The sequence below is a fragment of the Desmodus rotundus genome, chromosome 5, assembly GCF_022682495.2.
Source record: "Desmodus rotundus isolate HL8 chromosome 5, HLdesRot8A.1, whole genome shotgun sequence".
NCBI lineage: Eukaryota > Metazoa > Chordata > Mammalia > Chiroptera > Phyllostomidae > Desmodus > Desmodus rotundus.
The window spans coordinates 100,246,828-100,271,838 of record NC_071391.1 but is presented as its reverse complement, the minus strand read 5'-3'; the positions used below and the strand labels follow the sequence as shown (position 1 = coordinate 100,271,838).

The 25,011-nt window shown below is 47.5% G+C and overlaps 1 protein-coding gene and 1 long non-coding RNA gene across 2 annotated transcripts in view; one reads left to right on the top strand and one right to left on the bottom strand.

Moving 5' to 3' along the window:
• Window positions 1–9,948, top strand: part of TMEM131 (transmembrane protein 131) — a 220,076-nt gene extending 210,128 nt beyond the window's left edge. The window contains exons 37-41 of the mRNA XM_053925284.2: window positions 148–269; window positions 375–471; window positions 1,307–1,404; window positions 2,255–2,415; window positions 8,899–9,948. Of these exons, the coding sequence (XP_053781259.1) occupies window positions 148–269; window positions 375–471; window positions 1,307–1,404; window positions 2,255–2,415; window positions 8,899–9,180 (760 nt within the window). The 3' untranslated portion in view covers window positions 9,181–9,948. The remainder of the gene's footprint in view (window positions 1–147; window positions 270–374; window positions 472–1,306; window positions 1,405–2,254; window positions 2,416–8,898) is intronic.
• The window catches only part of LOC123480886 (uncharacterized), a 44,733-nt gene that overhangs the window by 18,901 nt on the left and 821 nt on the right, over window positions 1–25,011 (bottom strand). The window contains exon 2 of the long non-coding RNA XR_008426962.1: window positions 20,350–20,472. This is a non-coding gene — a long non-coding RNA (uncharacterized lncRNA). The remainder of the gene's footprint in view (window positions 1–20,349; window positions 20,473–25,011) is intronic.

The window sequence follows — 25,011 nt, the reverse complement described above, 5'->3', positions numbered from 1 at the left end:
GCAGGAGCCCTGGCCTGGCATGGTGAAGGTGCTGACTGCATGGGCACAGTCCTGTGGAGCCACAGCCCTGAGACAAGTGCCCCTACGGGCCTCCAGCGGGTAGTACTGATGAGGGATTAGTTGTTTTCTTTTTGCGTCTTTCTTCAGCGACCCAAAAACCAAGCAGCCAAATGGAAGCCAACACAAATTGACAAAAGCAGCCTCACTTCCTGGCAAGAATGGCAACCCCACTTTTGCTGCGGTCACAGCTGGCTATGACAAGAGCCCGGGTGAGTGGCCTGGCATCAGAAGGCCTGTCACAGCGGGGCTTCAGGCATGGTGGGATTACCTTTGGCTTGATTTGTCTTTGATTGATTCAGAGTCCATTGTTACAGGTGGGAATGGCTTTACTAAAGTTTCTTCAAACAAAACAGATTTTTCCAGCAGTCTTGGCATTTCACACACTCCTGTTGACAGCGATGGCTCAGACAGGTACAGTAGACCATTCTTACTCAGTAGAAAGATGGACGGGTTTCTCAACTCAGGTTAGCATCTTCCATCCATACATGTGTTTCAGGCATTTTTCCCTGGATTGCAAGTAGGCATTTGTCAGAAATGGTCCAGGCTTCCAGGGGCTCTTGTCTTTTGGGTGGAAGCGGAAAGCTTAGTTTACTGTGCTCCCCCCACAGCTCCCCTAACAGAGGGAAGGAGGTGCACATGATGTGTCACCCTAGCAGAGAGGGAGGTTTGTATTGTCCTTTTCCATTATCATAGCCTTCTGTAAGAAAGGTGGTGGCCAGATAATTAGATGTAGAAGAACCAAAAAAAAGGATTTGAGAGGAAACAAATTGGAGCAAATACTAGATAATTCATAGTAAATTATTGGACATGCCACTTCCTTGACCCAGAGCACTGTATGGGCCTGGCGGCATGCGGTGAGTGCCTTGGTTTGTCTTCTCAGATAAGTAACAGTAACGATAAAGACTGTCAGTAAGCAGAGCCCCAATTTTACCTGTTTAGCACTAAAAGGAAATGAGTCTATGTTTAAATGTTTTTAAATAAATCTTTTATTAACAAAAAGTAAACATAAGGAAGCAATATCTCCAGGCTCTGAGCTTGTGATAAGGAGCAGGAGCTCTGGGATTCTCTGTTCTTCCAACCCTCTGGGGTATAGACACTGTTTTCCGCTCTCCCCTTTGCGTTTGTGTTTAATACTTGAGTGCCCCCAGCTGAAGCAGCGCCTCCCCTGCGTGAAGCCATACTTAAGGGACCCATTTACTCTAACCATCATCCATTTTGTGTTGCATTTTCCTCTTGTAACATTCAGCTCAGGTTTGTGGAGTCCCGTCAGCAACCCCAGCAGCCCTGACTTGACACCCCTCAATTCGTTCTCCGCCTTCGGGAACTCTTTTAACCTAACCGGTGGTGAGTGTTTCACACTAGACCTGTAACACACATAAGCCTGTGGGCAAAGAAGGAAGGAGGACGAAGTCTAGTTTTACATGTGGAGAAACACACTGAGGTAGAGAAGAAAGCATGATTTGTCTTGTAGTAGATATTTTTAAAAGATGCATTTCTTTGTACTTGCAGTCAGGCGCCAACAGACATAAAATATGTGGGTTTACCTTAAGGAAGTGGGTCTGTTCTCGCCACTTGGACAGATGCTTATGGGGCCCAGCAAGAGCTACTGGGAAGGGTCCCCTCCCACTCTCCTCTCAACCCAGAGGTACAGTGGAACAGGCTCGATGCTGCGTGAGTCTCTGTTGGTCTGCGCTCCACAACACTTAAGAACTTCAGGAAAGGATTCGTGTCTGAAATGTGATTCCTGGCCCTGCCGGGGCTCCTTACATTTTCTTGCTGTACAGAATTAGAGACCACCTTGGGAGTTTTACATCAGCTGTGATTGTAATGTTAGACGGGGGAAATGCTTGCATTTTATGTTATCTAGGTTTGGGTAAAGTACTCAAGTCGTGCACTGTGTGCCTGAGTTCTGGGAACCATCCCCCACTCCCTCCCAGAGTGTGTGGGAGCTGATGAGGTAGGCGTGATGACTCCCAATGAGCAGTGGTGGGATATGTGCCACTAGGTGAATGCCCGACCCTGTCCTTGGTAAGATAGGATGTGATCTGATAATTAGACATAGAAGAACATAAATGTATTTGAGAAGAAAAAAATGGAGCAAATACTAGGTAATATATAGTAAATTATTGGACATGCCACTTTCTTGACCCAGGCAAAATGAAATATGGATTCAAACTTGTGTTCTTATTTTCAGAAGTTTTTAGCAAACTTGGGTTATCTCGACCATGCAATCAGGCCTCCCAAAGGAGCTGGAATGAGTTTAGTAGTGGCCCTTCCTACCTTTGGGACTCTCCAGCAACAGATCCCAGCCCTTCCTGGCCAACCAGTTCCAGTTCCCCGACCCACACAGCCACAGTGAGTACTCAGGGCTCGCTCATCCTTACTGCCACGGTTACAAACAACTGATAATAGTGTGGAAAGGTTGGGTTAGCACTGTTACTGTCTTTCTGTCTGTGTCTTCACATCTGCCAAAGTGACCCATCCATACTTGTCAGAGCCATTAAAGTCAACAAATTACGGAAAGAGGGGCTTCTAGTCAAGACGGTGGAGTAGGTAAACACGGTTCTTGCCTTGTTCCATGACCACATCAAAATTAACTAAATTATAGAACAACCATCATTGAGAACCACCTGAAGTCTAGCTGAACAAAAGTCCTGTAATTAAGGAAATAAAAAAGAAGCCACATCCAGACCATTTAGGAGGAGTGGAGTCACAGACTGGCGAGGTCTTTCCTAAGGAGTGAGTGAGAGGTCCTAGCCCCACAGGGGCTCCCCAGCCTGGAGTGCCAGTGCCAGGAAAAAGAGTCCCCATAACATGGCTGTGAAAGTCATCAGGGATTGCATCCAAAAGAGACAAAGGACTGCTAGAGACCAGCGTGTTGCTCTTAAAGAGTCAGCACAGAGACTCACCCCACTCTCCAACACAGGGCCAACAGCTCAAAAAGCGCTGGAGACATAGGGAGAGGAACTAAATTGGCTAGCTTCAGGACAAGGGATAGAGGGGAAGCTCTCTTCAGGGACAGAAGTGCTGGCAGGTGATACAGTTCCTTTGTTGAGCTCTCCCCACACCCAGCCAGCCTGGCTCCAAATCTGAGCTCTTTATTAGCCTAATAGGGTTCACCCCACTCTAGTGATTCTCTGAGACCCTGCCTCACCCAACTCTCCTTCCCAGCCAGACCTCTTTCAGGGGCTTCTTCACACAAGTGGTCTGTGTTGGTTTGTGCTACAGACTTTCCTAAAGCTTCTCAAAGGTCCACAAACCCCAAATAAGCATGAGCAGACCTCAGTGTAACCAGTACCTCTTGCTAAGCTACCCCAAGCTTAGCACAAGCAGTAACAGGTCCCAACTTGCACTGTAACTCCCATCAGTTAGCCCCCAAAGTTGGCATAAGCAGCAGCCAGTCTTGGCTTGGAATATAGCCTCAATTAAGTGGCCACACACTCAGCCAAGTGGCAGATGGCCTCAGCTCACATTGTGATGCCCACCAACAGGTCCCAAGTTTGACACTAGTGGCAGCCAGCCTTGTTTTCCAGAAGAGCCTCTCCCAAATGCCTCCTAGCTTAGCACAAGCAACACCCAACCATAGATCACTTTGTACCTCTTACCAGATGGTGCCAAGCCAGATTCAAATGGTAGTTGACTTTGACCTTCACCAGAGCTCCTCCCTAAAGGCTCTAGAACCAACACACCTGGTGGCCAGCTTTAGACCACACAAGGGCACCACCCAACCAGCTCCAAAATAACACATCTCAACAGTGGACTCAGCTGGTACTAGAGCCCCACTAAAGTAACTTTCACTCTGCGAATGTCACACACAACAGCTTGTTCACTGTAGTCACAGCCAGACAGCCTGCGGGTCAGTCCCAGCAGCAATCAAGGCGCAACAGGAAGGCACACAACCCACACAGTAGACTCCCAAAGAGACTGCACCCCTGGGCCCTATAGGACACCTCTTAAATAAGACCATTCTGTCAAGACCCAGATACAGCAGATCTACCTAATACACAGAAGCAAATACAGGAACGCAGCCAAAACAGGGAGACAAACATGTCTCAAATGAAAGAACAGGACCAAACTCTAGAAGAAGAACGAAATGGAGATAAGCAGTCTACCAGATGCAGAATTCAAAACACATGGTTGTAAGGATGCTCAATAAATTTAGGGGAAGAATAGATGAACTCAGTGAGAACTTCAACAAAAAGGAAACAAAAAAGAAGATAGAAACATAAAAAGACCATAAATGAGGAGTATAAGTGAAATGAAAAATAGACTAGAGGAAATCAACAGCAGAGGGATCAAATTAATGATGTGGAAGATAAGGTAGTGGCCAACACCTGATCAGAACAGTAAAACAATTTAAAAACGCGAGCAGTTTAAGGTGCCTCTGGGACAACATCAAGCATACCAGCATTGCATCAGTGGTACCAGAAGAAGAAAGAGCAAGGGATTGAAAACATATCTGAAGAAATAATGATGGAAAACTTCCCTAACCTGACAATGGAAGTAGGCACATAATCCAGGGAGCGCAGAGTGCTGAACAAGATGAACCCAAAGAGTCCCACACCAAGACACATGATAACTAAAATGCCAAAGGTTACCCTGGCTGGTGTGGCTCAGAGGATTGAGTGCTGGCCTGCAAACCGAAAGGTCGCTGGTTTGATTCTCAGTCAGGGCACATGCTTGGGTTGTCGGCCAGGTGTCCCCAGGTGCCGGCCATATGAGAGGCGACCCGATCAGTGTATCTTACACAAGCTGATGTTTCTCTCCCTCTCTTCCCCCTCCCTAAAAATAAATAAATAAAAGCTTTTTTTAAAAAATAAATGAAATGCCAAAGATTAAAGACAGAGGATCTTAAAAGCAGCAAGAGAAAACCAGTTAGTTACTTACAAGGGAGCTCCCAGAAGACTGTTAGCTGATTTTTCAGCAGAAGGGATTGGCACAAAATATTCAAAGGGGGGAAAGACAGGCACCTACAACTAATACTGCTCTACCCAGCAAAGCTGTCATTTAGAATGGAAGGAGAGCTTTTTTCCCAGTCAAGAAAAAGCTCTAAAGGAGTTGATCATCACTAAACCAGTATTAGAATAAATGTTAAAGGAACTTCTTAAAGAGGAAAGGATCCAAAATATGAATAAGAAAATATATGAAAGGGAAAAAAAATGCTCACTGATGAAGGTAAACACTTAACTGAAGCAGTGGATCAACCAACTATAAAGTTAATGCAAAGGTTAAAAGGCAAATGTAGGAAGGTCATGTGTAATTACAATAATAAATTAAGGGATACACACAAACAAAAGAAGGAAAAATAATGACACAAACATAAATGTGGAGGAGGTGAGTAAAAGTTTTAGGGGTTTTAGAATGTGTTCAAACCTAAGCAACAATCAACTTGAAAATACACTGCCGTAACATAGGTTGGTGTATATGCAGCGCACGGTAACCACGGACCAGAAACCTGCAGGAGGTACACAAGAAACAAAGGACTTCAAAAACACTAGGAACAGTCATCAACATAGAAGAGCTCAAGCAAATAAGAAAGGAACAGAGAAGAAGTGCAAAATCAATTAAAACAATAAAATGGCAGTAGCTGCATCCCTATCAATAATTAAATGTAAATGGACTAAAGTGAGTAGAAGGAAGGAAATAATAAAGATTAGAGTAGAAGTAAATTAAATAGAGTCTAAAAGCACAATTGAAAAGACCAGTGAAACCAGGAGGTGGTTCTATGAAAAGATAAGCAAAATTGATAAACCTGTAGTTATACCCATCAAGAAAAAATGAGAGGGCAACCAAAAAATAAAATTGGAAATGAAAGAGAAGTGATGACCAACGGCACAGAAAAAGAAAGGAAATTTTAGAGCAATTATATGCCAACCAATTGGACAACTTGGAAGAAACTGATAAATTCCTACAAACATGTAATCTTTCAAGTCTGAATTAGAAAAAAAAACAGAAAATCTAAACAAGCTCATTACTAATGAAATGGAATCAGTAATGAGAATCAACAAACAAAAATCCTGGACCAGATGTCTTCAGAGTTTCACCAAGCATCCAAAAAAGAATTGATACCTATACTTTTCAAACGCACAATAAATTTTGGAGGAGGGTAGGCTCCCAAGCTCATTTTACAAGGCCATCATTACCCTGATAACCAAAACCAAAGACAGTACAAAAAAAAAATTACAGGTCAATATTCCTGATGAACACATGCAAAAATCCTCAACAAAATATTACCATACAATTCAACTATACATTAAAAAGACCACACACCATTATCAACTGGAATTTATTCACAGGATGCACGATTGGTTCAATATCCCCAAATTAATTAACGATACACCACATAACAAAATGAAGGATGAAAATCATATCATTAAATCCATAAATGCAGGCAAAGCATTTGACAAAATCCAACATTCATTTATGATAACTCTGAAGTGGGTGTCAAGAGAACATACCTCAACATAAAAAGGCAAGATATGACAAGCACCGTACTCAACAGTGAAAAGCTAAGAGCATTTTCTTTAAGATCTGGAACAAGACTAGAATGTCCACTTTTATCACTTTGATTCGACATACTATTGAAAAACACAAATAAATGGAAAGATGAACTGTGTCCATGGATAGCAAGAATTAATGTCATCAAACTGACCATACTACCCAAAACAATCAATCTACACATTCAGTACAATCCCTACCACAACACCAGGGGCATTTTTCACAGAATGAACCAATAATCTAAAATTTTATATGGAGGCGCAAAGACCACAAATTAGCCAAAGCAGTCTTGAGAAAGAACAGCAAAGAGATACCACACTACTTGATTTCAAGCTGTGCTACAAGTCTGTCATAATCAAAACACTATGGTACTCGCATAAAAGTGGACAGATCAGGGAAACAACAGAGAGCCTGGAAGTAAAACCACGCTTATACGTTCATGACAGAGCAGGCAAGAATGTACAATGGGGTAAGGACAGTCTCTTCAATAAGCAGTGTTGGGAAAACTAGAGATACATGCATAAAAAAATGAAACAGCTACTTTCTTACACCATATACAAGAGTGTACTCAAAATGGATTAAAGCCTTAAATGGAAGACCTGAAACAATAAAACTCCAAGAAAATGCAGGGAGTGAACTCTTTGACATTACTCTTAGTGATATTTTTTTTGGATATGTCTTCTTGAGTCAAGGGAAACAAAAGAAAAATAAATAAAAGGGGCTATATCATACTGAAGTTTCTGCACAGTGAAGGAAACCAACAAAATAAAAAGAACCTAGTGAGTGGGAGAAGGCAGCGCTAATGATGTGTCCGAGAAGGGTTACTACCCAAAATACATAAAGAACCCATACAGGGTGGGGCAAAAGTAGGTTTGCAGTTGTGAGTACACAAAACACAGAGTTGTTTTTGTATTATTTTCTATACAAGCAGCTGTAAACCTACATTTACTCCTCCCTGTATAACTTAACACCAAAAAATACCTAACAATCCGATTAAAAACTGGGCAGAGGATGTGAAGAGACATTTCTCCAAAGGAGACACACAGATGGTCAACATTGCTGATCATCAGGGAAATGCGAATTAAAAGCACGAAATACCACCTCATACCTGTTAGAATAGCAATCATTAATTTTAAAAAAAATGTTGGTGAAGATATGGAAAAAAGGAAACCTTCGTGCATTGTTGGTGGGGTTATAAACTGGTGCAGCCTCTATGGAAAACAATACAGAGGTTCCTCAAAAATTGAAAAGAGAACTACCATACAGTCCAGAAGTACAACATCTGGGCATTTATCTGAAGAAATCCAAAACACGAATTCAAAAAGATAAAGGCAGCCTTATGTTTATTGCAGCATTATTTACAACAGCCAAGATACAGAAGCAACCGAAGTGCCCATCAACAGAGAAAAATATATAAAGAAGATACGGTGTACATACACAATGTGTGCCGTAAGAAAAGAATGAGATCCTGCCATTTACAACAATATGGATAGACTAGAGGGTATTACGCCAAGTTAAATAAGTTAGAGAAAGACAAACACCAGGTGATACTACTTACATGTGGAATCTAAAATTTAAAATAATCAAACAAAGAAAACAAACTCATAGATACAGAGAAGAAACAGGTAGTTGCCACATAGTAGGGTTTGTTGGGTGGTACCTTTGATTTTGTTTCTGAGAAGCAACTGTCTTGTCTTGAGTTTTCTGTGTATGTTTGTTTGATCTGCAGCGAGATTTTTCTGCATAAATCATGCTCTAGGAAAGTATTCTTACCAAAGAAAATAATTACTGGTTTCAGCTTTTACAAAATTTTGACAGAAAAAAAATTTAAAAAGTAGAAAAAAAATTTTTGACAGAAAAATGTGATTCTCCTGTGATTTCTTCCTCATTTAAATAAATTTTAAAGTTTGTCTCTACTGTGATCATTTGGCTTCAGTTTTAAAAGCATCTCAGCCATTCTTTAAAACAGGGGTCAGTTCATACTTCAGGCTTTGTAGGTTGTGCTGTTTGGATCACAGCTATTCACCTCTGCCGTAATGGGGCCAAGCAGCTGTGATAGTACACGAACAGATGGTGCGGCTGGGCTCCAGGGAAACTGTTCACAGGAATAGGCAGGGCTGGATGTGACCACTGGCTATAGTTGGCCAGTCCTTCTATAAAAGCTTAGCCATTTGCTCAGACCCCGGAATGGCTATACATAAGACAAGTAATACTTAATTTGTTTTAAAATAAATAAAGTGGAAGTGTCTGACGCAGCCCCTATTTTAAGCATAATCACCACTTTACCATCTGCCTATCAGTCTCAGCCTGACCTCATGTTGTATGTTTTCTGTTTTGCAGTCAGTCCTTGGCAACACCAGCGGCTTGTGGTCCACCACTCCTTTCAGCAGCTCAATCTGGTCCAGCAACCTTAGCAGCGCCCTTCCTTTCACCACTCCAGCAAACACACTGACCAGCATTGGCCTCATGGGTGCAGAGAACTCTGCTCCTCACGCTCCTTCTGCCTCCAGTCCAGCTGACGACTTGGGACAGACCTACAATCCATGGCGAATATGGAGCCCCACAATTGGAAGAAGAAGCTCTGACCCATGGTCTAATTCGCACTTCCCTCATGAAACTTAAAATTAAGCAAAAAAAAAAAAAGTGGGGCCCTCTTCTAGATCATGATATGCCAGTTTCTGAGACATCTTTCTAAGGCTCTTACTGTTGTAGCTTCCCACTCCCTACCCTCCACTTCTTTGCAAAACAGATTCAAGCAGGGCAGGCTTGTACCACTCGCTGCTTTCAGATATTTCTTGCAATTATGATAATGAGATTTGCTCTTTGCTTTTAGAAAAGTCTGGACTCGGCCACAAACTCCAGTAAGACCTGTACATCTGAAAACCTGAACTGTTATCAAGTTTCCGCCATCTGTCTCCTTCCATTCTTTATCTGTACGGACGCAAATTTGACATCACAGCTAAGGAAATAATTTTTTGAGTTGATTCAGAATTTCTGGCATGTGACAATTTTATTGAATTACCAGGATTGGTTTTTTATAATTTCGCAATATTATGCACCAAGATCTAATTTTAAAAATGTATGAGGACTTTGTGCTGAAAAATACAGAGTATTTTTTTAAAATAAGGCTGTCCTGGTTTAAAAGCAGATTACTGAAGTGTAAGTCAATTTAAGAACAGTGAATGTAAAAACATTCGGTTAAGACCATATGCATTTTCTGTGCCGTTTGTACTTGAGGTATGTAACGTTTGTATACCTGAATTTATTTTAAAGATAAACTGAAATACACATAGCCAAGTCTTGAGATAACAAGATTGAATGTGTATTTCTTAAAAATACAACTTTGTGTTGTACTTTGAAATAAATGATGCTTTTTTCAAAAGCCCTGAATGGTTGTGTGCCTTTTCTAACATGCAAGTTACATTTATTTGGATTCTCACATGAAACTAAACCATGCTATCATTTACTCTGTGGAATTGGAATTATCATGGCTGGAACCCCAGTGTTCTAATTAAATTATGAGTATTCACTGTCTTTTTTCTTTCTTTTTAAGTATATTTTATTGATTATGCTATTACAGTTGCCCCATTTCCCCCCCTTCACTCCCCTCCTCCCTGCACACCTCCTCCCTCCCACATTCCCCCCCTTTAATTCATGTCCATGGGTCATACATAAGTTCTTTGGCTTCTACATTTCCTACACTATTCTTACCCTCCCCCTGTCTATTTTCTACCTACCATTTATGCTACTTATTCTCTGTAACTTTCCCCCCTCTCTCCCACTCCCACTCCCCTGTTGATAACCCTCCATGTGATTTCCATTTCTGTGGTTCTATTCCTGTTCTAGTTGTTTGCTTAGCTTGCTTTTGTTTTTGTTTTAGGTGTGGTTGTTATTAACTGTGATTTTGCTGTCATTTTACTGTTCCTATTTTTCATTTTCTTTTTCTTAGATAAATCCCTTTAACATTTCATATAATAAGGGCTTGGTGATGATGAACTCCTTTAACTTGACCTTATCTGAGAAGCACTCTATCTGCCCTTCCATTCTAAATGATAGCTTTGCTGGATAGAGTCATCTTGGATGTTGGTCCTTGCCTTTCATGACTTGGAATACTTCTTTCCAGCCCCTTCTTGTATGTAAGGTTTCTTTAGAGAAATCAGCTGACAGTCTTATGGGAACCGCTTTGTAGGTAACTGTGTCCTTTTCTCTTGATGCTTCTAAGATTCTCTCCTTCTGTTTCATCTTGGGGAATGTAATTATGATGTGGCTTGGTGTGTTCCTCCTTGGGTCCAGCTTCTTTGGGACTCTGAGCTTCCTGGACTTCCTGGAAGTCTATTTCCTTTGCCAGATTAGGGAAGTTCTCCTTCATTATTTTTTCAAATAAGTTTTCAATTTCTTGGTCATCCTCTTCTCCTTCTAGTACCCCTATGATTTAGATGTTGGAGCTTTTAAAGTTGTCCTGGAGGTTCCTAAGCCTCTTCTTATTTTTTTGAATTCTTGTTTCTTCATTCTGTTCTGGTTGCATGTTAATTTCTTCCTTCTTGTCCAAATCTTTGAGTCCCAGTTTCCTTCCCTTCACTGTTGGTTCCCTGTACATTTTTCTTTATTTCACTTTGCATAGCTTTCACTTCTTCCTTTATTTTGTGTCCATACTCAATCATTTCTGTGAGCATCCTGATCACCAGTGTTTTCAACTCTGCATCTGATAGGTTGCTTATCTCCTCATCACTTAGTTCTTTTTCTGGAGTTCTGATCTGTTCTTTAATTTGGACCTTTTTTTTTTTTTTTTTTGTCTCGGCGTACCTGTTATGTTGTAAGGGTAGAGCCTTAGGTATCCACAAGGGCAGGGAAACCCACTTTGCTGCATTATGGTGCTGTATGTGGGGGAGGGGTCCGAGAAAGAACAGTGCCACTTGCTCAGCTCTCCCCCTCCTTTCAGTCACTTCCCCTGCTACCCACAAGCACATGGGGCCCTTCCGGTGCTGACCCCCAGGTAGATGGATTTGTGTAAATTCTAGGACCCTGTGGGTCTCTCCAACGAACTCTCCTGTGAGTCTGGGAGTTTCTCCCACCACTGCAATCCCCACAGGTTTTTCAGTCAGTGGTTTTGAGATTTTAGTTTCCTGCACTGGAACCCTAGGTTGCGTACTCTGTCTCTCACTCTCCAGTTGTTCCTTCCGGCTTATTCGCACACAAATGTGGGACCTCCCAGTTTGCCAGCTACCGCCTTACCCGGCCCAGTCTGTCTCCTTGCTGTGTGTCTTCTCAGCCCCAGCTGCCCATCTCTGCCCCTCCTGCCGGTCTGGATGAATGTTCCTTCTTTAACTCATTGGTTGTGAGACTTCCATACAGTTCAATTTTCTGGCAGTTCTGCTTACTTTTTGTTTTTAATTTTTTTGTTGTCCTTCTTTTGTTTGTGATAGAAAACAGAGCATTTCTACACCTCCATCTTGGGCAGATATCTGGCCTTGTTTAATTTTTTTGTCTCAGTTTCCCCATTCTACTTGCCCCGGAATTTTTCCAGCTTCTTACTTTCCTGTCTCATTGTGGAAGCAACCTAAGTGTCCATCTATGGATAAATGGATAAAGATATGGTATGTATGCAATGGAATATTACTCAGCCATAAAAAACAGGTGAAATCCTGTCATTTGAGAAAACATGGACTTTGATAGTATTATGCTAAGTGAAGTAAGTGAGACAGAAAAAGATATGCCGTATGATTTCACTCATATGTGGAGTATAAAAACAAAAACAGAGGAAGACAACAGATCGGTGGTTACCAGAGGGGAAGAAGGGTGAAGGGAGGGCGAACATGTGAAGGGGGTCAGCTGTATGATGGCCAGTGGAAACTAACTCCTGGTGGGGAGCATGATGCAGTAATACAGACGTCTCTTTACAGTGTGACACATCTGAAGCTTATATAATGTTATAAACCAATGTTGCCTCAATAAAAAACAAATAATAAAAAATAATGAGCTTCTGCACAGAAAAGGAAACCATCAACAAAATGACAAAGCAACCCATGGAATGAATACAAATATTTGCAAATCACAAATCGAATAAGGAGTTTATGTCCAAAATATATAAATGAGCTATACACCTCAATAGAAAAAAATCCAGTTTAAAGATGGGCAGAAGAAAATAAAAATGAGCAGAGAATCTCAATAGACATTTTTCCAAAGGAAATGAAAATACCAACTCAAAAAGATAAATGCACCCCTATGTTCATTGCAGCATTATTTACGATAGCCACGTGCTCGAAACAGCCTCAGTGTCCGTGAATGGATAAACATAAAGAAAATGTGCTCTAAATATAAACAGTGAATTATTATTTAGCTATTTTAAAAAAGAATGAAATCTTGCCATTTGCAATATGGCCAGAATTTTAAAGCATTATGTTAAGTGAAATAAGTCAAACAGAGAAAAACAAATATTGTATAATCTCACTTAGACGTGGGATTTTAAAGAAGTCCCCAGCTGTTAATGGAACTTTAGGTAGTTTAAAAAAAATTGTTTTATTCTCACCTGAGGACATTTTTTGTTACTGCTTTTAGAAAGAGGGAGAGAAAGAGAGAGGGACATCAATGTCGGAGAGAAACATCGATTGGTTGCCTTCTCATATGTGCCCGGCCAGGAATAGAACCCCCAACCTGGGTACGTGCACTGACCGGGAATTGAACCTGTGCGTTTTCAGTCTCCAGGACAAAGCTCCAACCAACTGAGCCACGCTGGCCAGGGTAGAACTGCAAGTTTTAACATATTCATCATCCTCCTGAAACTTAATTCTTTGCCCCAAGTCGCCTTCCCACTTCTGAATGTGTGCCCACAGACATGCCTTTGCTGCCATTACTGAAAACATTTACAAAACTGAGTGAGCTCTTGATGGTGCATCATCCACCTTGAACCCATGGGCAGCCATGGCTTGAAGAAAGACTCACTACTGTAATCCCCTGGTTCCTGCCCCCTAACTCTCTGCCTGGGAAAAGGGCCCCCCTCCTCTACCCGGCCTTCATTCCCCTCCCCTTTCTCCCCAAAGGCAGGCTACAGCGCATGCTCTTCTAACCCCCCACTTTCTAAGATAGGAAATGCACAGTCACTATGAGCAATACTTCCTTTCAAAATGCATTCCCCAACTCAACCATCAGAAACACATCAGTCAAACCTAACAAGAGCAAATGAGATCAGGATCAGTGTATTCTCATGGTCCCCTGGGGAGGAGGCAGCAGGAATCTGTGGTTCCTTTTTCAGGAGAAATTTTATATGAAGCTGTTCATGGAAAATAAAATTTGACCTTGCAGTGTGTGCCCCACCAAAGCCCCCTCCTGGTCCTGCCCCCCTGGTCAGCATCTCTCCAGCCTTCCTCCTCCCCAGCTCCTGACTCCAGACTTCTGCAAGGTGTCCTCCCCTCAGGCCACTGAGGCCTGGCAGTTTGCCAACCAGTCCCCTCTCTCCCCTTCCCCCCAAAGGAAGCCCAGCATGGACCGCATCTGCTCTCCCCATCCTCAACCCTCACTTACTGGCCTTCTAGACACCCTCCTGAGCTCTGCTGATATTTTCGCCATCCCTCCCTGCCCTGGTCTTGGGGCTCCTGCTGGCCAGGTGAAGGCTGCCTGGTGGCCTTAGCGGAATAAACACCCAGGGGAAGGAAGGCCTTTATCTCAAACTCATAGAGAGTAGATCTGACAACCAAGGAGTTAAAGAAGAAACATTCATCCAGACTGGTAGGAGGGGCGGAGATAAAAGTGGAGTCTCCCCTCTCATTCTCCCTCTTTCTCTATCTCTCTCCCTCTACAAGTATATCTATCTCTTATACAGACAAATACATTCACACACACACACCCGCACCAAGACCCCACAAATGTGGCCCATTTCCTGTGGTCATTCTGGCCATCCCCCTTGTCTCTTCAAAGCCAAGGGCACTAGCTCCCTGTCCTCTGCCCTAAATTTCCTGTCCCTAAAACCCCAAAATACTGCAACTCTGTCCCAAACCATGCAGCTTCTGCAAACTGCAGCAGAAAGTAGAAAGAGGCGTTTGTTCTCCTGTCAGCGTGCTCCATCCCGTCAGCCAGCCCCCTGACCCCTTGGGTGAAGTGCCGCGGGGACAGGGCTGAGTCCTGTGCGTGTTCCAGGCCTGCTTTGGCCCTCTCTTCACTAACGCCCAAAGGCCAAACTTTTCAGAATTTGGTAACAGATTAAAAGTCAAGCCAACAAAAACAGGACGAGATGAGGGGAGGGGAAAGCAAACGAAATAATTTTTAAATTAAGCAATACTTGCATTCTCATTAGTAGGAACATGTGAGATGAAGCACATTATGTTATTAGGCATTCTCACGCTTCAGTAAACACAGCTGAATAAATTTATAAATATCAGCATTAAGCGAGAGTTAACGTGAAGCTGTTTATCTTCTGGCTGTCAGGCAGGAGGTGACACTCTCCACGTGTCACCCGCCAGCCGTGCAGTCACCTGACCTGGCCCAGGTGAGCTCCCTGGGTGGGAGGGGCTGCTGAGGAGGCCTGGGCGGTGAGAGTCTCTGTCCCAGTTCCCCCCGCAGCAGCGCAGCGAGGGTCTGGGTGACTCAAGGACACAATTGAACCTCTCCTTAAAAAAACTCTTTAACTGCACACTAAGACACCCTCGCCTCACTCAGAAGGCTGCAGAGAGGATCACAGGAGCCACTGCAAATGCCTGGCACATAGAGGCGCACAGCTGAACAGCTTCACCGCTTCCTCATCTCCAGAGCTGGGCACTGCAGCCTTGATGGAAAGAAGACAGGTAGCGGGCAAAGGGATGACGAGGCAGCCACGGGGGCAGCAGGACACGGGGAGCCTGGCGTGCACCCTGCTGTGCTGCGAACACGGACAGGTGGGACTGTGTTTCCATGAGTCCCTCATGCCAAACCTCGGTTGCCCCTGTTGTGTCCTTACGGCCCTCTGACTCCAGAGCCTATGTGGCAGCAGCCCAGTGAGGCCATACGCAGTGAGGATCGAGTGTCAGAGAACTAGGACCCTGGGGCCAAAGGCTTTACTTACAGGGGAGGCCTGAACGTTGGGGCGATGGGGCCCCGGCCCCTCGCAATGCCTACTGCCCGCCTCTCACTTGCCTGCACCCCACTGCGGCCTGGAGCTCTGTTCCAAAGGCTCTCACTCCCCGGGCCACGTGGCATCTCCTGGAGCCGGCAGGTCCCTGTGCCTGGACCTCGGCCAGCACTGGGCACCCATCTCACACACACACACACACAATCTATTTTTAATAAAATAGATTAAATTAAATATAAGAAAAAATAAAACCTGTGATCCTGGTCTGTATAAACTGCTACGTCTGGACAAGGCATCATACAGGCCCCAGAAAAGGCCACATCAGTACCAGGGCGGGCAAAAGGAGGCACAGAGTTGTGAGTATGTGGAACAGAGTTTATTCCTGTGTTATTACTCAGTAATTGTTGTATTGTTTATTTGTATTACCACTGGAAACCTACTTTGCCCGCCCCTGTATGAGACTGACACCGGTTCTCTGCCCAGCATGGCTCCCTTTACTGAAAGAGGCCATTAGGTCCCAACAGAGTCCCTGAGAACAGAGCACACTTGGCTGCCCCAACACTCCTTGTCTTCCCCTCTCCCTTTGCGGAGCCCTCCAGACGCCAAGGATCCACCCGGGACAATATCCCTGAAGGTTTCCCAAGGTGCTTTGCTGCCGGGCAGCATTTCCATGGCACTGTAGGTGGATGTCACAGGATGAAATGTGCAACAGGCCTATACCCCCCACACACACAATGCAAGCTGGTGAGCTCATGGAGGTCCCCTCTGCCTGTCCCAGGAATGGCCGTCTGCGCCCGGTGCTGTCCTTTCTAAAGAGAAGGTAAATAAATCCGGATGGCATGTCAGGGGACCACACGGGGAAGGCCTGGGGAAGTCTCCCAACGTCTCAGAATGGCTGCCTCCTTGTCAATGAGATGAAGGGTGGAAGCAGGTCATCTCTGTGGTCCACTCTGGCCTGAATCTTAAATATCACCATTATTATGCTCTCTGGCTGTGCAGGGAATGGAGGTTCGGGGAGCTGAGCTGCAGAGAAGCGGCATCAACTGCTTATTTACAGATCCTGGTGTGCAAGTGTATTGGGTTTTATGGCTGAGATAAGCACCCAGGCAAATTCCATCCTGCCGCCACATTCCTAGGAAGCCAGCTACGTGTGAGGCACTCTACCAGAGGCTCCGAAAGAAACGCAGAAGTAAAGTGGAAATCTCATATTCCAAGTCAAGTGGCACATGAGGCAGGAATGCTGGGCCACATTGGGTCTGACACTGAACTGTCCGCTACTTATGCCTTTGCTGTTGTTGCTTTGAGAGTCTCGGCCAGCAGAGGCAGGTGTGGCCCAGACTCCCCCTGGACGCAACAGCCTGTGCCTAAAGATGGGGTCACAATAACGGCAACAAGGCCCAGCTCACTGGATTGGTTCCACCTGCCCGTGTGGGTGCCTGTCCACGTTCAAAGTGCCACAGTGTTTCCGGACATCTCGGCATGCGTGTGTGTGCGTGTGTGTAGGAGGGTATGCTACGCTTGGGATATGTTACCCTCAAGGCTCTTCGGTGATTTCCAAGTGGCAATGTTCGCCTTGAGCTTGGGAGACAGGGAAGCCAGAAGGAGATATTTGTTATCTACTTAGACGAGAGCAATGAAGCATGGAGGTTGGGAGTTGGCCAGAGGAGAGGGTGTTGGAAGAAGAGAACACGAGCAAGTCCCCAGGATTGAGACACACCTCAGATTGGAGACGGGGAGAGAAGGAAAAGTCGGAGCAGAAGGCACACCTGGAACAATCTGGAAGATGGAAGAACCGCAGGTGTGCACAATGACCTGGATGTCGGGTTAGCAGAGAGAAGGAGGGAACAGGTGACCATGGCAAATGCTGCAGGGCAGTCACAAGGATAGAGAAAAGCCACTAGATCTGGCAGCAAGCTGCGGACAGAAGCCTGACTACAAGAAGCCAGGGGCCGAGCTGGCAGTGAGAGCATTTACAGGGCGCTGTGGGCTGAATTGTGTCCCCAAAGAGGTATGTTGAAGTCCTAATCCCTGCTACCCTGAGTGTGACCTTATTAGGAAATAGAGTATTTACAGAGGCAATCAGTTAGGTGCAGTCGTTAGGACGGGCCTTTGATGCAATAATTCCGGAGCTGGATACCGGAAGTCACTTTCTTGAGCCTTTCACTGTAAAGATGAGGCAACAAAGGCCTGCAGAGGAATTAGGGGCGAGCAACTCCCACAAGGTTACAACGCTGGTTAGTGGAGGGGTCCTTTCTCAGGAGTTAGTATTTTGTGATTTGTGAGTGTGTGTGATTTGTGTGTGTGTGTTTAGGAACAGTGTAAGCAGGAGGGGAAAACCCCACACCCTTGGGAAATCACCTGAGTGCAAGGCAGACTCTCCTCCCCCTGGTGGCACCTACCTGAATTACAGGCAGAGTCCTGCCATGGAAAGAACCCAGGAGACACTGGGGAGCCCAGGACAAGGGCCCACACCTCCTTCACTGGCCCAAACCAGCTCTTCAGAGGCTGTTTTTTCCTTTGCCTTAGTCCTCAGGGATTTGGGGTGTTCATTGCCTGTTCTCCCCGTTTCTCACTTTGTGCTCCCCCGCTCCTCCGGCTCCCTTTCCTGTGACAAGTATAGTAACTAGGAAAAAAGTTACAAGCAAAACTTGTGAAACTTGACCAGTACTGGTTGTGGCCTCCACTTCTTTGAAGACTGTGAGTGGAAGGACCGCGCTCTGTGCGCACACAGGAAATGCAGGACTGACTCTCTTTGACTTTGAGAGGTGGGTCTCACCAGCCTCACCTGCGGCTGCCCCACCACCTCCATTCTTCCTGGCTCTTCTCTCCCTGTGACCTCTCCCCCAGGGCGACCCCTTGTCTCAGGCAGAACGTCAGCCAAAGCAGAATAAAGCATCGACTGGACTCCGAGGGACGTCCCTGTTGTCCCCAGGCCAGCTGCTGGGGGGATCCCCTCTGGGAGTTGATCACAGTCACATCTAAATTGCCAAGAATGAATGGATGGGCACTCACCAGGCCTCAGTGCCAGTGCTAGAGGCAGGTTTAAAGCCTGAAGAAGTCAGTTTAGGACAAAAAAGAAAGAAGACGAAATTCTATTCTCTGCTCTAGTGGTGAAAACATTCTCCGAGCAGCCTGCTGACAAAACGCTCTCGTGGCCAAGAGCAGAATTTCTCGGGGCGGATAGGAGACTGAGTCTAACACCAGCTGTCTATCGTCGTGGGACAAATTGCCACAAACTCAGCACTGAGAACAGCAGACATGTGATATCCGGCAGTTGCTGAAGGTCAGGAATCCAGGAGCTCCATCGTGGGCGGTTCTGGCTCCGGGTTTCTCACCAGGTTACAGGCAGCCGTCAGCCAGGCCTGTGGTCCTCCGAAGGCGTGACTGCGGCTGGACGATCCACATCTGGAACGTCTCCCTCGCACGTTTGTTGACTGGAGGCCTCTCCGATCTTTGTACGTGGGCCTCTCCATGGGGATGCCTGAGTGTCCTCGTGACACGGCAGCTGGCTTCCCCCAGGACAAGGAGCCCAAGAGGCAGCAGGGCAGAAGCCTTGTCTTGTAACCTAGCCCCGAAAGTGACAGGTCGCTTCTGCCGTGCTCCAGTGGTCATGTCATATACACCAAGCCCGGTGTAATGTGGGAGGCGACTACACACGGGCGTGAATACCAGGAGGCAGGGACCATCTGGGCCCCAACTTTGAGGCTGACTACATTTTAGGCGGTGAACTGAATGGAACTTGTCACTCCAGTACATGGACTAGAACTAAAACTAGAATTCCCGATGACTACTGTTGGTCAGTGGTTCATCAAAGTTCTCCTCTAATTAAGGCACCGTGACTCTGGGACTTATCAAAACAAATGCTTTTCTTGGGAAGAGTATGAGGACATCAACCCGAAGACCCATCGCCATCAGCAAACACTGGGCAATCTGATGGAGGGCCATCTCCAGGCGAGCAAGGCCTGGAGGTTCAAGGGTCTTGGCCAGGCTCCACTTGGCTCCCAGATGGTCTTCCCCAACCCCCCTAGTCTCTGGAATCGGAGGGTCTGGGTCCAATCCTGGCCCCAACACGCAGTAGTTCAGTGACCTTGGGTATGTTACTTAGCCCATCAGAGCCTCGATTTGCTCTAATGAAACAGATCATTTATGAAACAGATCAACCCTAACCTCATCAACTGCTCATGAGAATGATAGAGATGATTCTTTTCAATTCTATTGAAAAGTTCTGCCATGGTAGTTGCTGTTATTGTCCAAGGCTGTCTCCCGACCTCCCCCTTTCTGCAGAGCACCCATGGCAAGGGAGATGGAGAAGGGAGGGCTCACTCCACTCTGGGGTCTGTGGCTGAGAAAATGCTAAGATGAAAGGCTTCCATCTTCCATTTGGCAGGAAAGGGAATGAGCTACTGAAACACACTCCAACACAAGGCCTGAGCTCACCTGTCCTCCCCTGGGCCTACAATAGCGTTTACTGAATGTCTGGGCCCCGAGGGGTCCTAGTTCCAGAGGCTTCACTAATCAAGTGAGAGGGCATGTTGCCTGCTTTCCCCTGTAGTTTTGCAGGAGGGGCTCTAGGGAGCCTGGAACTGAATTGGACGGTCTTAGAGTTTCACGCCTGCTCTAACACGCAGAGCGATGCGTTGTGTTACACACACCGTCCTACATTACACGTAGGAGACACAGCAGCTCCGTGCGGGAATACACACGAGCGCTGACAGATGCATGGAGTGAGATAGCGGACGACAGCAGTTACTCACTGTGAAGCAGTGTGTCAGTAGGCTACGGTGTTATTTCAGCCTGGGGGGTTTCACAGTGCTTTCACACCCCGGAGTTCACAGGAGCCAACCCACGGAGATTAAGAAGGAAGCTGTCCTTCAGCACTGTGCGTGGAAAATGAGAAAACACGGTGTGGAGATGATTTTTGCTGCACTGCGACCCGAGAGCCAGGGCACCCGTCCGCCTTCCCCCACCCCACCTTGACAGAGACCGGAACACCAAGGCCCAGGTACGGCGAGTGACCTCCTCACGGTCCTGAGCCTGGGACCCTACCCAGCTGACTCTCATCCAAGACTTCAACTGCCCTCTACAGAGGCAGGTCTGTCTTGTGTGACTTTCTGGCCCTCCTTCCTCCTGGTCAGCCTTTCTCTGCCGCTCAGCCTCAAGGCTGTTATCAGTGTTTAGATTGCGGCCGACTTCAAATCGAAACCCTGGGCAAGTTTAGCCCCCCCCCCTCCCCACCCTGTCGGCCCATCGGTGCAGTCTGGGTCCTGGACCAGCACCTCCCCCCCATTGCCTGGTCTGACACAATCAGACAGAAACTTCTCCCGGTCCACTGGGAGAAGAGCCAGACCTGCCTGCAGTGGCTGCCACTTTGCGGCCCAAGCTCTGAGCCCCCCAGAGGGCACAGGAAGATAGGGCAGGGCCAGCGCTTACACTGGACCTGGTTGACACAGCACCGCATCCTTTCGATACCACACTGATGATGACGCTGGCAGTCCACAGCTGGCTCTGACCACCTTTCCACCACCCCATGGCCGTCTTTGCTTCTCCCACCCCCAGCGCTCCCATCAGCCCTCAGGGAATTATGGGAACACAGCCTCGCAGCTGAAACCCATTCTCCACACTGCAGCCGGCAAAACTTTCTAAAGCAGAAGTCTGGCCATTCCTTTCCCCCGATAAAATCCTTTTACACACTCTCCTTTGCTTTTTAGGGTAAAGTCCAGATTCCTTAACGTGCCTATAAGAACACTGGGATCTAACCCTGCACACTCTCCCAGCCCCATCTCTCCGCCCCCACCATACCTGTGCACACGCACATGTGCATGCCTGGACACACACACACACACACACATGCTCACACCCTGTAACTGCACTACTGTGAACTCAGTTCCCTAAATGTGCTCGGTGCCCCCTGGCCACTGACCTTCACATGGGGTCTTCCCCCCCCATACCAGAGTCTTCTGTCTTCACTTCCTCCCACTGGTCAGTCCCACCTCTTCCTTCTGGCCTCTGCTTTGAGGTCCCATCTGAACAGCCAAGACCCGAGGTGCCCTGCTCTGTGAGGTCGGGGACACACCTCCCGCTGGCCACTGCAACCCCATCTCAGCATGTCGCACACCCCCCTGCAAGGGCTTGTCTGTTTCGGGATGACATAACTTGTTTTGGTCACTACTGTGTTTCCAGGTCTTAGCAGAGTGCCCACCACTTAGATGTTCAACAAATGTTTGTAGAGTGACACACGCAGAAAGGAAGGGACGAAGGAGAGGGAGGGAGGAGGAAAGGGAGAGGAGAGAAGAGCTGTCCCGGTGAGGAGACCCGGGCATATGTCATAGTCATAACTGTCCAAAGTCATCATCCCTCACAGTTCTCCATTTCCTAACAGTTTACAAATCACTTGCACACTGCTGATAGGATGTGAATAGCTTATGACTTTTTTAAAACTGAGGAACCTGAGGATCAGAGTGGGCGAGTGGCTTTCCTGAGGTCACACAGCTCAGGGCCAGGCCTCTCTGACTTTGAGTGCACAGCTTCTCAGGTTCTGGAACAGAGAGACTGAGTTCCAAGCATGGCGGTCCAGCTCTCTCTTGAATCCTGAAGGAGAGATTATATGCTGGACTCGGTCACCCGATTTGGCCTGTGAAGGTAGCATTGGGTGACCGGGGCTGAGGTCACACTCTCTTTGTTCCTGGGTCAGCTCTGGGCAGTCAAGGATGATCTCGGGGTGAAGGGCAGTCCCCACCACGATGGCTGCCCGAACTTCTGCGCACCAGCGGCGCTGCCTGCAGGACTGGGGAACCTCACCAGCTCCCTCTTCTTACCTGCTCACCTTCGATCTTCGAAGGCGTGTTCAAGAGCAATGAAAAGAGAAGGCAGACTAGGCTCGAGGGAGTCCATTTCTCCTATTTTAAAGGTGCCCACCTCCTGCTCCCACAACTCCGTTTCTCATTTCCAACTTCTCCTGGAAAGCACTCACACACGTGCACAACGAGTTCACTGCAGAACACTTTTCGTAAGAGAAAGGTGGGAGGGAATGTCACAGAAAGGGGCAGCTGCGAGAACGTCCGCCCCGCAATGGGGACGCTGACGGGGAAGTTGGAGGGACAGGCGACCCGTCCACCCCGCCGGACGCCGGACGCGGGAAGGCGCCCAGGGCACTGCGGAGGGGTGAACGCGCCTCGCAGAGCGGGGCGTGCACGAGGCGTGCTCCTGCGCGCGCCCCCAAAACGAAGCCCCCGTTTCCACAGGAACAGACAGGAGACGTGGACAGGAAAGGTCTGCAAGGGCGAATACCGAATAATAACAGGCTATGGCTTCTCAATGAATCGGAAAGTGGCAGTTAGGTCCGACGTCGCCCACCAGGCCGCCGAGCCCACCCGCCCTCCCAGGAAGGATGTCCTGTTCTCCCACCCTCTGGAGCCACAGGGACACTCTCTGGGAGGAGAGACGTCCAGGCAGAGAGCAGGTTGGGGTCCACACGCCTCGTCGGGGGCGCTCTGAGGAGGCCGGGCCAGTGCGCACCCGGAGCGGGGAGTGGCTCCCAGGCCTGGGGCCCTGTGCTCCGGTTGTCCACGGAACCCACAAGTTCGGTTCTCCCCCTCTCTGTCTCCTCACCCCATTGCCACCTTTGGAACCTGTCCCTGTCTCCTGGTGTCCTGGTCATGGTGACAGTGACACCTGCCTTAGGTGTATGAGCACCATTCTGTCCCCTTTGTCGGGGCTAGTTTTACCTTCCGTCACTAACATTTACTGAGCACCCACACGCTGCACGTACTCCGTCTGGTTAAGCACCCCAGTGTAACACAAGCACCATTATTAGTCTCACTGCTCAGTCTCAGCGGAGGCAGGCGGTGACCACGCGGGTCACAGAGCAGGGCAGGACTGTGCCCGGGTTCCGGCTCTGGTGCCAGAGTCCCAGCCCCTTAGTCAACAGTCAGTCATCCTCCTGCACTGTCTCCGCACCATGGAAGCACGGAGCTCCAGCGTTCGAGCGGGAAAAGATCCTTCCCCCCCGACTCTGGGCCCTCCCCGCCAGAGTGATTCTCCTGGGAAACAGAAGTCACAGAGCAGATGGCATCCAAGTCTAAAGGGGCCAGGGAACGTGGGCGAAGCAAACAGAAGCCACTGGGGCTCGGCGCGCTCCGCGAGGCTCACAGAGAGGAGTGGAGGACACACAAGAAAATGCCGCCGCACAGACGACAGGCCTAACAAGGAAGAGTCTGCAACCAAGTCCGGAAGAACGCCTGTACAGGTTTAGGGTCCAAGGACCTGCTGCCCAGCCTGGCCCCACCACTGATAACACTGTGTCGTACCCTGAAACTTCTAGGAAATTAAATGTAAACGTTTCGCCAGTCAGACACGATGGACACGTGAGGTGCTGGAGGCGTCAACTCTCCAGACGGGAGTCCTTTTACAGCGTGTGCGTACACCAAGTCACCATGTCGTACACTTTAAATACAAGCTTACAATTTTTTTTTTGTCAGTTTTACCCCAAAGCTGAAGAGCAAAAAAAAAAAAAAAAGAACGGGAAACATGCAGGTGTGTGATTCACTCACTCTAGCCACCAGTGTGCTGGTGGCTAAGCTTTGCCAAGTGCGCGGGGGCTCAGGTGGGGCGGTGGCTTCGCTTTTCTCTCACCCTTTCACTCCTCTGTCCCCTCACCCCCTGGAAAGCTAAGGCTCCTCACTAAGGGTCAGGCTTCCTCCAACAACAGGCCTGGCGACCCTGAAACTAACAAAGGAGACCATGTTTCTAGTTTGTTTTCTAGTTTGTCCCAGTGGCTTCCCTGGAGCTATTACTACGTCTGGGCCCTGGAAACACCCTCTGGGGGCAGAGAGGATGCTGGCCCGCATTCAGATGAGCCTGGGTTTGATCCTGGCTCTGCTGGCACTGGACTGGCCCAGAGCAACCTCTATGCGCCGCTTGCCGCAAAACTCAGCCTCACTGGGTGTGGTGGGAAATAAATGGGGTTATACTTAAGGCACTCGACAGTACCTGGCATTTAATAATACTTAGTAAATAATAGTAGAGATGGCTGCTGTTATTAGAAGGGAGCGAGCACCATGCTCAGCCTTCCCTCAGGGTGGGGGTGTGTCTATCCCCAGATGTCCCAGATGTGGGGCCTATGACCGCAAGGATGGCCCTACCACCAGGTATGGGGCCCAGAGACAAAAAACGGGTGCAGGGCCCTAAGTCCCCAGGGCTGCCCCTGCAGGTGCAGGGAGACTGGGCTGTCTGCAGCAGAAGGCAAGACACGGACTGGGAGGTGGCCTAGGCCCGGGGTCGCTGTGCTCAGATGTGGAGCCGGCTTCCTGGGGCAGGCAGCCTGTCCCACTTCCCAGCCACCAGGGGCCCGGTCCCTTCCTCAGGCCCCTGGGCACTGAGAGGGTCAGGGGAGGGCAGGCTCTATTCTGGGGTTTGTG